This window comes from Chanodichthys erythropterus, chromosome 15 (genome assembly GCF_024489055.1).
Source record: "Chanodichthys erythropterus isolate Z2021 chromosome 15, ASM2448905v1, whole genome shotgun sequence".
Lineage (NCBI taxonomy): Eukaryota > Metazoa > Chordata > Actinopteri > Cypriniformes > Xenocyprididae > Chanodichthys > Chanodichthys erythropterus.
This window is the reverse complement of record NC_090235.1, coordinates 24,764,544-24,778,679: the sequence shown is the minus strand read 5'-3', so window position 1 is coordinate 24,778,679 and position 14,136 is coordinate 24,764,544. Positions and strand designations below refer to the sequence as shown.

At 35.4% G+C, this 14,136-nt stretch overlaps 4 protein-coding genes across 4 annotated transcripts; 2 read left to right on the top strand and 2 right to left on the bottom strand.

Annotated features, from left to right (window-relative positions):
* Nucleotides 1–1,228: 1,228 nt before the first annotated feature.
* On the bottom strand, nt 1,229–2,237 carry LOC137002253 (forkhead box protein H1-like). The gene is made up of 3 exons (XM_067361801.1): nt 2,082–2,237; nt 1,892–1,987; nt 1,229–1,783 (listed from the first exon to the last, which is right to left on the bottom strand). The coding sequence occupies exons 1-3, from the start codon at nt 2,235–2,237 to the stop codon at nt 1,241–1,243; spliced, it is 795 nt and encodes a 264-aa protein (XP_067217902.1). The 3' UTR covers nt 1,229–1,240.
* Nucleotides 2,238–4,168: 1,931 nt separating this feature from the next.
* On the top strand, nt 4,169–5,356 carry ntaq1 (N-terminal glutamine amidase 1). The gene is made up of 6 exons (XM_067411136.1): nt 4,169–4,380; nt 4,461–4,560; nt 4,640–4,690; nt 4,777–4,925; nt 5,007–5,131; nt 5,222–5,356. Exons 1-6 carry the CDS (start codon nt 4,301–4,303, stop codon nt 5,323–5,325), a joined length of 609 nt encoding a protein of 202 aa, XP_067267237.1. The 5' UTR covers nt 4,169–4,300; the 3' UTR covers nt 5,326–5,356.
* Nucleotides 5,357–5,639: 283 nt separating this feature from the next.
* On the bottom strand, nt 5,640–9,511 carry psma2b (proteasome 20S subunit alpha 2b). The gene is made up of 8 exons (XM_067411134.1): nt 9,431–9,511; nt 8,788–8,864; nt 6,634–6,766; nt 6,372–6,494; nt 6,224–6,305; nt 6,055–6,128; nt 5,865–5,922; nt 5,640–5,783 (listed from the first exon to the last, which is right to left on the bottom strand). Exons 1-8 carry the CDS (start codon nt 9,469–9,471, stop codon nt 5,667–5,669), a joined length of 705 nt encoding a protein of 234 aa, XP_067267235.1. The 5' UTR covers nt 9,472–9,511; the 3' UTR covers nt 5,640–5,666.
* Nucleotides 9,512–10,212: 701 nt separating this feature from the next.
* zgc:91910 (Zinc finger protein 706-like) lies at nt 10,213–12,243 on the top strand. Its single transcript, XM_067411708.1, has 4 exons — nt 10,213–10,338; nt 10,929–11,071; nt 11,431–11,561; nt 11,685–12,243. The coding sequence occupies exons 2-3, from the start codon at nt 10,937–10,939 to the stop codon at nt 11,524–11,526; spliced, it is 231 nt and encodes a 76-aa protein (XP_067267809.1). The 5' UTR covers nt 10,213–10,338; nt 10,929–10,936; the 3' UTR covers nt 11,527–11,561; nt 11,685–12,243.
* Nucleotides 12,244–14,136: the final 1,893 nt, after the last annotated feature.

The following is a 14,136-nucleotide window of genomic DNA, read 5'->3' as shown; positions in this document are numbered from 1 at the left end:
ATCATGCACTTTCCAGCACCATGTGGAGAAAAAAAATCCTCAATAGGGTTTAGAAAAGTTGAAGAAAAAGAAAAGTTGTTCAAAACCTATAACTTGACCTTTGGCCTATATTTATAGGCCTATTCTAAAGCCATTAAGTAAAGCAATAAGTGTTTGTGCATGTGAGAAGTTAGTGTGAGGCTGATGAATTAGTGTGGCATTTTGATTGGTTGTGTTTGAAAAAGAAATCAAGATATGTCCTGATAGATTTTTGTGTGTTACATAGAGAATTGTGTTGTGTTTTGCAAAAAGTGTTTTATAAAATAAGTAAAAAGCCAAAAATCAGTGTGTGGTTTTGCAGATTTGGTGTGTGGTTCTGCTGTTTGAGTGTGAAGTTTCAGAAATTGTGTGACAAGTAAGAATTGTGTGTGTAAGCAGTTTAAAAAAATCTGTAACATTATACTGCCACCTCGTGGCAAATGCGAAAATAGACATTGTGGCTCAAAGTAAACCTGTTTTGACGGGAAATCGCCTCCACTATTATATAAACATTATCTTGGATGATGTGCTAATCACTGATTAACATACTGATCGACCGGTTTTGCTTGGCAAGCACAAACATTATTTGAATGCTAATGTCTCTCAAATGCCCTGTATTCTGAGATCTCACTTTTAAAATGTTTTGTGAATGTTTGTGATTGATTTAGGTTCATTAGCAAATAAACTGAAACATGGGCTTCAATAAAAAATAATAGAAGTAGAAAAGGTGTAGGACTATAGATGCCTCAATTGTCATAACATTTTATTTTTTTCCCATTTCAAGCTAAATAGGAGTAATGATTTAATTTTAGTTCACTTGTATGATTGCAAGTAATTTGTAAAAGTTATTTGTCTCTAGATACAAATATTTAAGATGGTATTTCAGACTTTAAGTAGCCTAGATATTGTATTAGACAAATAATAATCTGCTATTAGAAATAATATGCTACTCTGCAAATAAATTATACTGAAAAGTAATGTAGGCACTTTGCCTATTAAGTCTAGGCTATGGTACATAAATGTACAATTATTATTTGCATATAGGCTATGTTAATATAATAGCATTTTAACATTAGATAGGCCTAAATGTCTTCAGATCTGATCAAGCAAATTAAACCACAAAATCAAAAAAAAAAAACATCGTTTTATTGAGGGAAAAAAGGAAGAGAGAACAAAAATAAAGTGCAATTTCAGAATATTTACATTTGGTCATTCTGGAGGTTCACCATCTGACATATCTAGCATCATACATGAAAGGAGATCTGAGGAGAACAGGTTGATCATATGTGATCTGTGGAGGCAAAGACAGTCCAAACGAAGGTCCTGAAGATACACGAGGTCTTTTTGCTGAGACCAACTGACTTCCCACTGCTGAAACAGGGTAATAACACTCCACGGTGTTGTATTCATAAAAGTTTCTCTTGGTCGCTCCACACTGTGGGTCTATGTAGAGTCTCTGTTCCTCCGAACGCGTGCTGCGCATGCGCTTCACTTCGCGGTCGCTCTTCAGTAGTGATTCTATGGAAAATGGGCCTGTAAATTTGACTTCGCTTTTGTTTTCTGCGACTGTGCAGGCTGGCGTGAGAGGCTCAGGAGCATAAGAATTCTCTTCACATTCATCCACCTGATGTGCCTGAATGGATAGGCCAGGGAACAAGTTCATTATGTATTTGAAATGTCGACGAAACATTTTTGCAGTGATGCCGCTCTCGTCCACTTTCCAGAAGTTCTTTTTAGGATTTGGATAATCCGGATCGACTGGCACCTATAAACACACACACAAAATGGTTACACAAATGCATTGTGATTCGTTGCTTCAAAAATAAAATGGGTAATACAAAGTCTAAAAGACAATTAGGCCTAATAAACGCACCTTTGCAAAACACCTGTTTGACGACAAGCAGACTCTGATGTTGTTCTCAATGCCTTTCTTGTCTCCAAAGACAAATGGCTCCAGCTTCTTCATTATCTGCACAAAGAAGGTAAAATGTAAGCCTACTTCATAGAAATGGAAGACAACACTAGTAAATCTCATTTCGATAGGCTAATTCACGACTTTTTACCTGTTTGAATGTGAGCATCTTGTCTGGTGAATCTAGAATCGCATAAGCAATAAGCCCGATGTAAGTTCCTGTAGAGTATTTTTTGTACTTCTTCCTTGGAACGACGCTCGATTGTTCCAGCAAAGCGCTGAATCTTTCGTTGACTCCGTTAGTCATGATGATTATCTCCTGCTCCAAACTCAGACTGAGGACTGAGAAGATCAGGCTCCATTTATATCCAGGCTGTAGCTTTCAATTGGTCTATAGGTGTTGCATTCCATTAGTAAGTGCTGTTCAGAAAAACGAGGTGTCAATGTTGGGGTGGTTTAGGCTGCATTCCTCTAAAATATGCATTGGCAGGTATTTTCAACAAAAATGAGGTAAATTGGTGAGTTAACTACTTTGTTTTTAAAAGTAGCAGTCTTAAACATTGAGCCTATTTTAATTTTATGTCTCTTGTTTGTTTTGGACAAATGAAGTAGTCTAACCACCCACTGTGCAAATAATAGGCCTTGATGTTACTGTATACAAATAAAGGTGGATTATATTTGCTCCTCAAATTAAATACAGTAGCCTAATTTAGTATATATTGTAAGTTAATTCAGCACACTAAAAGTCTGGAGACTATTAAAAAATCTTTCATTTAACTTATAGGAACAGGAATTATTTATTAAGTTATTTAATTTAATGAAGCAAGTATGAAATGAAATAGACAGCTTTTGATAACTACAACAACCGGAGTTGCTAGAAATATCAGCATTTATTTGTTTATTTATGTACTTACAAAAAGCCAGAATATTTAATATGTTTTGGTGTGTATAGACTTGATTTGAATGGTTAACTGGTTAGGATTGCTCAGTTTTTGTGTGACAATATAGGCCTTTATAATATATGCTTATATACCGTTCAAATGTTTGGAGTTGTTTGATTTTTATGTTTTTGAAATAAGTCTCTTGTTCTCACAATGTTGCATTTATTTGATCAAAATACAGTAAATACAGTTATATTGTGTTGTTCAAGAAACATTCATTATTATCAAGTTGTGCTGCTTAATATTTTTATGTAAAGTGTGATATTTTCTCAGAATTCATGATTAATAGAAAGTTCAAAAGAACAGCATTTATTTGAAAGATACTATTCTGTAACATTATGACTTTATTGTGAGTTTTGATGAATTTAATGGATCTGTGGTGAATAAAAAGAAAGTCATACTGACCCCAAACTTTTGAACAGTAATGTAATAGATAAATAATAAAAAAAGTACCTTTGTGAGTGAAAAGTTGAACTTAAAAAGATAATCAGGTTGGGTATATTTAAATATTGTACAAATTATTTTAACAAAGATTTGTCATAGGCTACATGTATTTATTTATTTATTAACATAATCAGTATAATAATGTGTCTCTGTGCCAGTGTCGTGTTAATATCACAGTCAAAAAAAACAAACAAACACATTTTAAGCCTTTTTTAAGATTTGCAATTTCAATTAATAGTAAAATTCCATTAAATTGAACTGAATAATCCTTACATATTATTAATATTAAGAATTAAGAATTCTAAATGAGTAAACAAAACCTATACCTTAATAAAACATTTTATATAAATCTTAAATTTAAACATATTTTTTAAATTTATGAATGCTAATCACATAAACTAAATGGTCCATTCCGTTGTTCCATTTAAGATTTATACAAAAAGTTGTATTAGCTCTATTTTTTTACTCACTTAAAATTCTTAATTCATTATATGAATTTAAGGATTGTTCAATTTAATGGAATTTTACTATTATTTGAAATGCTTAAATCTTAAAATTCAGTGAGTGCATTATTAGAAGGCTCTTGACATAAAACACACATTGCACAAATAGAAAAAAACAAACAAAATACTGTCATAGAATATTTATTTAGGCCTATATTTATTTGAGAGAGGTGTGTAATTGCACATTATCTCTCGCTAACGGGTTTTCTAATTGTGCTTTTAGTCAGCAAATGCGTTCAACAATCATAGTGATAATCGTGCACATCACATTTGCAATTCACATGAGGATTGAATGTTCGCACATTGACACGCCGGAACGAGAAATCTGCCTAAAGATCCTTACGGACAAAATAAACTGTAACAGACACCTATCGTTGTTCTACGTTTGCAACGTAAATCGCTGTATTATTATATTGTTTTTTTCTTTTTCGTAATGTCGTTATAGTTAAAACTCCGCGTAGTATAATTTGTGAAAGGAAAGAATGAATGACGAAAGCACTTCTCCTGAATATATAATTATCACTCCGTCTAGAAACCAGTGTGTATACACCAGCTGTTATTGGTAAATGTGATGCCGTAACACCAGTAGCTACATTTCTTATTAAATACACAGCATGTTTATTTATTTATTTTTCTCTGCAGTGAGGAGAATGTGTGGAAATTGTGTGAATATGTCAAGGATCAGGGGACGTGCTCGTTGGACGAGGTCTATGCAGTTTTTATATCTAACGAAAGAAAAATGGTAAGGCTTATGTACTATATGTCGATACGCATACATAATAACTATGTTTTTAGTTTTTATATATATGTGAAATTTGCAGATACCCATTTGGAAACAAAAATCCAGTCGAGGTGATGAACCTGTAATTTGGGTAAGAACATTTTTTTTTAATACGGAAAATAATTATTGATATATTTACTTTGTACTAATGTAAGATTTTTGTGCACTTTCCTTTAGGATTACCATGTTGTTCTTCTACACACAAATAAACAAGGACATAGCTTTATATATGATCTAGACACCATCCTTCCCTTCCCATGTTCACTTGATGTATACTCAAAGGAGGCGTTTCATTCTGACGAGCATTTAAAACATGCTTTCTGGAGGTATCTGATCTGAGCTGCATTTTATCAAAGTGTTTATAAAACTAGCCATATCAGTCTCAGTCTAATATGATTGTGTTTTAGGAAACTTCGTGTCATACCAGGGGACAAATACTTGAAGAAGTTTGCTTCTGACCGTTCACACATGAAGGATTCTGACGGGAACTGGCGTATGCCGCCTCCTGCATATCCTTGTTTAGAGACATCAGGTTTGTTTTAAAATTATTTGTCTGTTTATTTGATGCAATATCATAATTTGGTTTCTTCCTCTTACACTGTATAGTGTGTCCTTTTCACAGACACTAAAATGAATCTTGATGACTTCATCTGCATGGATGCCCGAGTGGGATATGGAGAGGTTTACAACCTTTCAGACTTTGTTCAACACTTTGGAGTGAAGTAACAAGTTTTTTTTGCATTATGCCAACACTTTTGTGTTGAAAAATGTACATAAACAGAGCCTCAGGGAAAGACCCCATTAGCATGGACAGTACTGTGTCTAAGCAGGCCTTAAAATACATATTTGTTGCCTGTGAAACTTTTTACTAATATTTCAGATCCTACACCTTACATTGTAATTCACAAATCACAAAGGACAGTCAGAAATGCAGCTGTTGATAATATACATCCTTTTATAAAGAAATCAGTTTAACAGATGTACAAATAATAAAAATGCAGCATTTAAACAAACAAACAACCAAACTGAAATGGTAAACTGTGTAAGCAGTTGTAGTGCTGTAGTTTTTAAACAATTGCTGCCAGGTAATCCTTCACCTCAGCAGGTGACAGTCTGCGAAATCCTGCTTCATTACAGATGCCCACCTCAATATTGTCCTCTGTCATCTGCCCTTCAAAACTTTCCTGTGGGTCAAAAGAAAACGCCATATTATGTTGTTGTTTTGAGCAATCTGATACAGGGAAGTTATTTAGAAATTAATTCACCTTCAAAGTCAAGATGGCGGTGTGTATAGCATCTTCAAGCTCCAGATCTTCATTATATCTGTAACAAAATGATACAAAGCCATGCTGTAAAAATTTAGCAAAATCATTTCGCTATTTTTGAATCTTACAAACAATCTATACACTACAACAATTCAACCTGCATAAGACGATACGTTGATGATTTTAGTACCTTTTTTCAAGGAATGTTTTTCCATTCACATAGTTCTTTCCCATTGCTGTGGCTTTCCAGGCAAAGTATGCTCCCTGTGGGATATCATGATGACAGATTGCATGTTAATATATTATGATGAAAAAAATAAAAAGTGATAAATGTTTTGATTGCTATTTATTTGTTGTACCGATGGGTCCGACTGAAACAAGTATGGTCGGTCCTCGTCCCAACCGGCAATGAGAAGAGAGACTCCAAATGGGCGCACACCTCTACAAAACATGACAAATTACTACAGGAGCTCCAAGTCTAGTATGATTCTTAAAGAAGTAACATACCCAGACTGTGTGTATTCTTGCATAACAGAAGCCACTCTCTGTACCAGCTGGCCTGTGGGGATTGGCTCTTGGTATACCAGGAAATACTGCTGAGCCAGCTTTCTTGCTCTTCTGACCAGCACCCTGTCAAGAGAGATCTCTCGATTACAGCAACTTGAGCTGTCGGTGTGCCAACTTAACACTCAAGAAGGACTCATTTTAAAAGCTTTTCATTTTTAGAACAAAGCAACCATTTGTTATAAACAATGCACTTCTTAAATACCTGTAGTCAGGACCCATTCCACTGTACACCATGCCGATGTGTTTGGTTATTGGTTCAACTTTGTGCACACTCTGTTCATCGTACAGTATGGACTTCTGTTTCTTCTCAGTTGCAAGCACAACTCCATTTGATGCTGCAAAAAAATGACAAAAGCAAATTTACAATTGAAGGGCAACATACTGTGGGGGAATGTAGCCTAGGTCTTAAACTGGATTTCAAATCCTTAATAAAGAACATAAGGTGTCCTTACACAGCCAAGGTAAGGCTGTTCTGTGTCTGCTCAAAATTCAATGTAAAGACATTAAAATATTAAAGCAAGACTAAATCATGCCTGCTCTGACCCACCTCAGCTCCTAGTATCAAAGTATACAGTTGTATTTGCTGTATAAATGCCTCCTCTAAGCAACATCAAACAGATGCCGTGTTTGGCAAGACATTTTTTTTCTCCATATTTTGTTTCTGGTCTATATACAGTTTTAATGTAACTCTCAGCGTTTAAGACAAAATGTAAGAGAAGTAAGCATGCCATCTTCATGATTTCATGACAACTTTAAAGGGTTATTTCACCCAAAACTGAAATTTCTGTCATTAATTACTCACCCTCATGTTGTTCCAAACCCGTAAGACATTCATTCATTCATCTTTGGAACACAAATTAAGATATTTTTGTTGAAATCCAAGGTTTTTTTTATTTTTTATCCCCCATAGAAAGCAACATAATTACCACATTTGAGGTTCAGAAAGGTACTAAAGTTAAAAAAGTCCATGTGACTACAGTGGTTCAACCTCAAAGTCCCTGTAAAGTCATTTTAAAGTATGTGTTCTGAGTTTATCACACCGCAGAAAAATGTGTTATTAACCACCAAAGCCAAATTTGAATGATTAAAAAAATCTGCAAGTAAATGAAATGTTATCAAAATCTCAAAAAAATAGTTAGCGTTCTCTGCTCTAAAACACTGGGGGCGTGTCCGCTGTCTGCGCTGAAACCACACCCACTCATGAGAGCTGCAGCCTCAACTGACTTGAGTCTAATGAGTCAAACATGCATACATGCAAATAAAAAGAATCATTTAGAGGGTTGCAAATTTTAGTAGAGTTACTGTGGACTACCTACTAATTATAACATGTATTTGCGTGACGAAGGCATTACTAGCTAAATGTGCAAAGGGCTGTATAACTGTAATGACACTGGAGATTGAGCGGGTGAGCCGCTGTAGCGTTAGGGGCGGCGCCACACTCGGTGCATCATTGACAGTTATATAGTGTTAGGGGAGGGGCTATGCTCGGGGGTCCAAGTGTGTCATCAGATCCCCGTTTTAGCTCCGCCCAAAAAATCCTGAGCAGAGACTTGGTGAAAAACTGTTTAACATTAACTTCACAATTAAGCATTGCACAATTCACAGTCTTTGTAATGTGTTTCAGCAATACATTTGTAACATTTATAAAGTGTTTAGAAAGAATTCTCAGAATTAACTTTACAGGAACTTTAATGTTATGAAGCGACGAGAATACTTTTTGAACGCAAAAACAACAATAATAACTTTATTTAACAATCTCCTCCCTGTCATTATTATTATTAAGTGAAGGCTTCCATGTTTACATCCAAATGCCGGCTCAGTATTGGCCAAAGCTGTTCACGTGAGCAGCAGGACGCATGCGTGTGATGCTGACGCAGGTGCCGGCCAATAACGAATCGGCATTCTGACGTACAACCTGGAAATGCTGAATGTAAACAACGTATGAGAATGACACAAGAGAAGATATTGTTGAATAAAGTCATTATTTTTGTTTCTTTTTGCACACAAAAAATATTTCTTGTCGCTTCATAACATTAAGGTTGAACCACTGCAGTCACTTTGATGTCTTTAGTACCTTTCTATACCTTGAAAGTGTTGATTATATTGCTGTCTAAGGACGAGTCATATACCTCTCTGATTTCATAAAAAATATCTTAATTTGTGTTCTGAAGATGAACGAAGGCCTTGGTGTGGAACGACATGAGGGTGAGTAATTAATGACAGAATTTTCATTTTTGGGTGAACTAACCCTTTAAGAGTGTCTGCTTTTGTCTCAAATACTAGATTCAGCACTCAGCAACTCAGTGGATGTTTTGATTTGATCACGGTCTGTGAAGTTTGTGATCTACAGACATACCTTTGATTCCTACAGATGGAGCACCGGCGGCTACAGCGGACAGAGCATATTCAATCTGCACCAGTTTGCCAGAAGGGCTGTGTTGGAAAAAAAAAAAAAACATAATAGAGAAAAGCAGATGAAACTTATCAAAACAAACTGAATGCAATTTTTTTTTTTTTTTGACATATGGATCTATAATGAATGTACTTCATGTTAATTCTGAACTCATGTATTTTTTTATTATTTCAAATTCACAGATAATAAGTTTAAATAAAAGCTTCATACTAACTTAAACTTTTTAAAATGCTTGTCAATTCAATGAATATAGTACACATAACAAAAGATTAACGGATAAACAAGTTAATATTCGCAGCCTACAGAATGTGCAGTAAAACACTCAGTCTGGAGAAAACAGTAAGCAAAGGAATAAATAACGTGAGTAAAAACTAACAAACAAAGCACTGAAAGAGGAAAATGAACGAAAGTCAATGAAGTTTCATAGTAACCAACACCGTGACAGTGCATCTCTGATGTGACTTACGATTAAGTACATTTTACACACATGTTGGACAAAACACAACTATTTCCATTGAATGCATGCAAAAATAGATGTATAATAAAATATTACAGCGACATATCAATCTATAAATGACATAATTACCTAAATGTTGTGAGAGAAAAACTGTATCCTCGTTCTGCCATTTTTGTCTTTTGCTACGGAAATACACCAAAACAACTTCCGCAAAATGTTTGTGAACACACTCGTCAAGATAAAAGTCACTCATTCTGTATTACAGACATTTTCGGTTCGTACGTTTCTGAGGAATAAAATTAACAACATAATAAAATACGACTATTGTAACTTCATTTAAAACCAAATACATTTATTTAAGATCCATACTATACATTCTGCAAAGATTCAGAAATGTGTAAAGATGTCTTTTTAAAAAGATTTATATGCAATTTCCAAAGCATTATTTTAATTGCTAGTGTTTCGAGTCTTTCCATTCCTTAAGCACAAAAAGGATTTTACTTGATTATAGAGGTGCAATTTTTTCAATGTTTTCTTTTCATTATCATTAATATTGAATTTGTTTCTTCAAGTATTTGATTTGATGTAAATAATATGCTATTATTGCCTTTGTATGTTCATTGTTCAAGAGATTGCAATAAAAAAGTCTTTCCAATCCACTAACACGCGTACAAACAGCAGATGTCCTCAGCGCGTATGTTTATAACATGTTCGGAACATTTGAATCAGTGAATCATTTTACGAATTAATTGATTCTTTTGATTTGCAGAATCAGAATGCTTCGTTTCAGCCAGACAGAGATAAATAATTGACTTTTTTAGCCTCGCTCTGCTATTTTCGTTTGATAACAACGAATAAAACGATTAATAAAATAAATAAAAAAGTACTCAGCCAACTCATACATGTCTGGCCTGATAAAATATTTAAATTTCGACATTTGAGTAACTGAGGGAAACTTTTATTATGTAAGTGCTTCTGACGGAAGCTGTTGAATTGCGTCAGTTGAGCTTGACTTCCTACCGTGTCTTAACGCCGAGGTATTGTCTCTAAATATTTATCAATCTGCCATATTTCATCTTATAATTCTCATTTTTGTTGTTTTTACAGGGATTTGTAGTTAAGGCGATGTTATGTTTAATTCGATCGTTTAGTACAAACGGCTTAGATCAGTTTTAAAGAAGGCGGATGAGCTAAGTTACTAACGTTAGCTAACGTTAATGTGATCTTCGCGGTCTCTGCTGTGATTTTGATTTTTTTTTTAAACGGGGTTATACTTCTTGGGAAAGACACTGCTCGCCATTTCTACATTTCTGAAGGAGTATTATACATTGATTATTAACACGTATAGCCACATTTTTACGTTTATTATATTCTAATAACTCCTTCGCCAGATTATCCTACGTAACTCACAGACGCAAATGTGATATATGTCGTTTTAGGCATTTAAAGGGATAATTCGCACTAAAATGAAAACCATTTCATCGTTTACTCGTTCACATGTTGTTTGAAACCTGTAGGGCCTTCCTCAGTCTCATTCACTTTCTTTGTATGGAAGGAAAAGTGGCTGATATGTCAGCATTATATCAGTCTACTTGAGCGAGTCATTATATATAATGTTTGTTTTCAGAGAAGGCCATGGCTCGTGGGCAACAGAAGATCCAATCTCAACAGAAGAACGCCAAGAAAGCAGCTGAGAAGAAGAAATCTCAAGGAGCGGATCAGAAGACTGCAGCCAAAGCAGCACTGGTCCACACCTGCCCTGTCTGCAGGGTTAGTGACTTAAGTTGTATTACTTAAAGGGTTAGTTCACCCAAAAATGATAATTATCCTATGATTTACTCACCCTCAAGCCATTCTAGGATTATATGACTTATCTTCTTTCAGATGAACACAATTGGATATATATTTAAATATATCCTGGCTCCTCCAAGCTTTATAATGGTAGTGAATGGCGGGTGAGATTTTGAAACCCAAAATGGGTTTGGGTGTGGGGGGTAAATCATGGGATAATTTTCGTTTTTAGGTGAACTAACCGTTTAAAAAGCAATATGGGTCACTGGTTTAAGCCACTATGCCCAGCCCTTTCTGCACATCTTGGCTGAAAAATGTGCTTATTCCAAATTGTATAGACGCAGATGCCAGATCCCAAGACGTTTAAACAGCATTTTGAAAGCAAACACCCAAAGTCTCCTATGCCTCCTGAGCTGGTGGATGTTCAAGCTTAAAGGACACAATAAACCGACATGGACCTAAAACAGGGGTGAGTCTAATACAGATATTATTAGATTCATAAAAGCTGTAATTAACATTAGAATCAAGTAAATAATTGAATAAGTCTGTCTGTGTGACTAAATTTTAATCATGATTATGGTCCAATTTTCAGACCCTGGGGAAAGAAACAACATGATTTGATTCTGCCGACTAACTCAACTTGCTGTATTTCACAAATATGGACCATGTGGACAGAGATCTTAGGATGGACTCAAGCACACCAGCACACTTTTGTTTTATATTTTTATATGTGCATATTGCTTCCATCTTTTCCAAGTGTGCTGTGACCTAACAGTCTCATTGCCATGTGCTGTAATATTTATTCACCACTTTCCCAATGGCGCTTTGTCCCTGTAAAGTATGATTTTAAAATATTATTAGGTGCTTCAATCCATAAAAATGTGTGTGCCCTGATCTTTTAACTGTGAACCAAAATGGAAAGGTGCACCACTCTGTGTATTATTAATAGTATTGACCAGGATTGGGATTGAGATGCATTTATTGACATGCTTAAAATGATCACAAATGCGGTAAATTTGCACCTATTCAAATAATCAAAATAATGAGTCGGGACCCACGACAAGCTTTTGTTACTTTGTTTTCTAAAGTTTTCAATAAATGTATATGCATATAGTGCTTGTGTGTGTGTGTCATGGGTACAAGTAAGACCTTCCAGACTAAGGATTGTTTTTTTTTTTTTTTTTTTGGTCACTCAAATATGCAGAACTTGACAATTGTTAAACAAGCTGTAATAGTATATATTATACCCACTAATGCTAAAATAGAATTTACTTTATTTAAAAAGTTCACCAAAAATGAAAATTGTCAAATTAAGATATTTTTGATGAAATTGGTGAACTTTGACCTTCGATGGACTGCAACGTTATTACCACATTCAAGGCCCAGTATTACTACAGTGGTTCATGCAAAAACAAAACAAAAATATCAGCTTTATTCAACAATGTCTTCTCTTCCCTGTCAGTCTCCTATGCTGTTCACATAGTGTAAACAGTGCTGCACTTCTGTGTTTACATCAGAACACAAATTCAGGATTGGTCGACGCTGTTCATGTGAGCAGCAAGATGCATACATGTGATGCTGGCCAATAATGAGTTGGTGTTCTGTTTTTTTTTTTTTTTTTGCACACAAAAAGTATTCTTGTCACTTCATAACATTAAAGGTGCTCTATGTAAGTTTTTGACTGTACTAAGGCATAAAATACCATAATATGTTTGCAGATATTTATTAAACATGCTCAGTTCACATACTCGTTTCTCTGAAAACCGTTGCTAAAGCCAGTTATTTTACTTTGAAATTTGCGTTCCGTGTCGGAATTTCTGTTTTTGTGTCGGTCTGTGCAAGACCGCACGATGGCAATTTATCCAATAGTATTTCGCCACCCCGGGTTGCCAGTTGGCGGAAAACACATGCAGCGAATTGCAGCAATGGAAGCCAGCAAACAAAAGAGGTCGCAGATTCTACCCGACCTAAAAAGCCTCAGCATCCATCTAAAAATCTTTATGAACGGGAGCATATTAAAACGCGATATCAACTCATCATAAATCAATAAATCAACTAATTATCTTGCAGTGTGTAAGTCTCCGCCTTCCAATATCAGTTGAGCTCGCTCCTGTTGCTTGTCTTCAAACTGGAAAACCCGTGAGAGTGTGGAGTCTGAGGAGGAGGGGGCGGGGCGAACAATATTTTGAATTTGGACAGCAGTACCCATTTCAACCACTAGCTGTCTTTCTTACATAAATCACCTTTAAAGGGATAGTTCACCCAAAAATGAAAATTTGATGTTTATCTGCTTACCCCCAGTGCATCCAAGATGTAGGTGACTTTTTTTCTTCAGTCGAACGCAAATTATGATTTTTAACTGCAACCGCTGCCCTCTGTCAGTCAAATAATAGCAGTAGATGGGAACTTGAACTATAACAGTAAATAAAACTTGCTTAGACAAATCCAAATTAAACCCTGCGGCTCGTGACGACACATTAATGTCCTAAGAGACGAAACGATCGGTTTGTGCGAGAAACCGAACATTATTTATATAATTTTTACCTCTAATACACCACTATGTCCAACTTCGTTCAGCTTCCGGCTAGTGAGGTCAAAAAACGCGTTGTGATGACGAAAGTGATGTTTCGCCCATATACTTCAATGAGCGCGAGACATCACTTCCGTTGTCAGAGCGCGATCAGACCTCACTAGCCGGAAGCTGAACGAAGTTGGACATAGTGGTGTATTAGAGGTAAAACATTATATAAATACTGTTCGGTTTCTTGCACAAACCGATCGTTTCGTGTCTTAGGACATCAATGTGTCGTCACGAGCCGCAGGGTTTAATTTGGATTTGTCTATGGAAGTTTTCTCGACTCTTATTGTTCAAGTTCCCAATCACTGCTATTATTTGACTGATAGACGTCAGCGGTTGCAGTTAAAAATCATAATTTGTGTTCGACTGAAGAAAAAAAGTCATCACATCTTGGATGCCCTGGGGGTAAGCAGATAAACATCAAATTTTAATTTTTGGGTGAATTATCCCTTTAAGGTTGAACCAC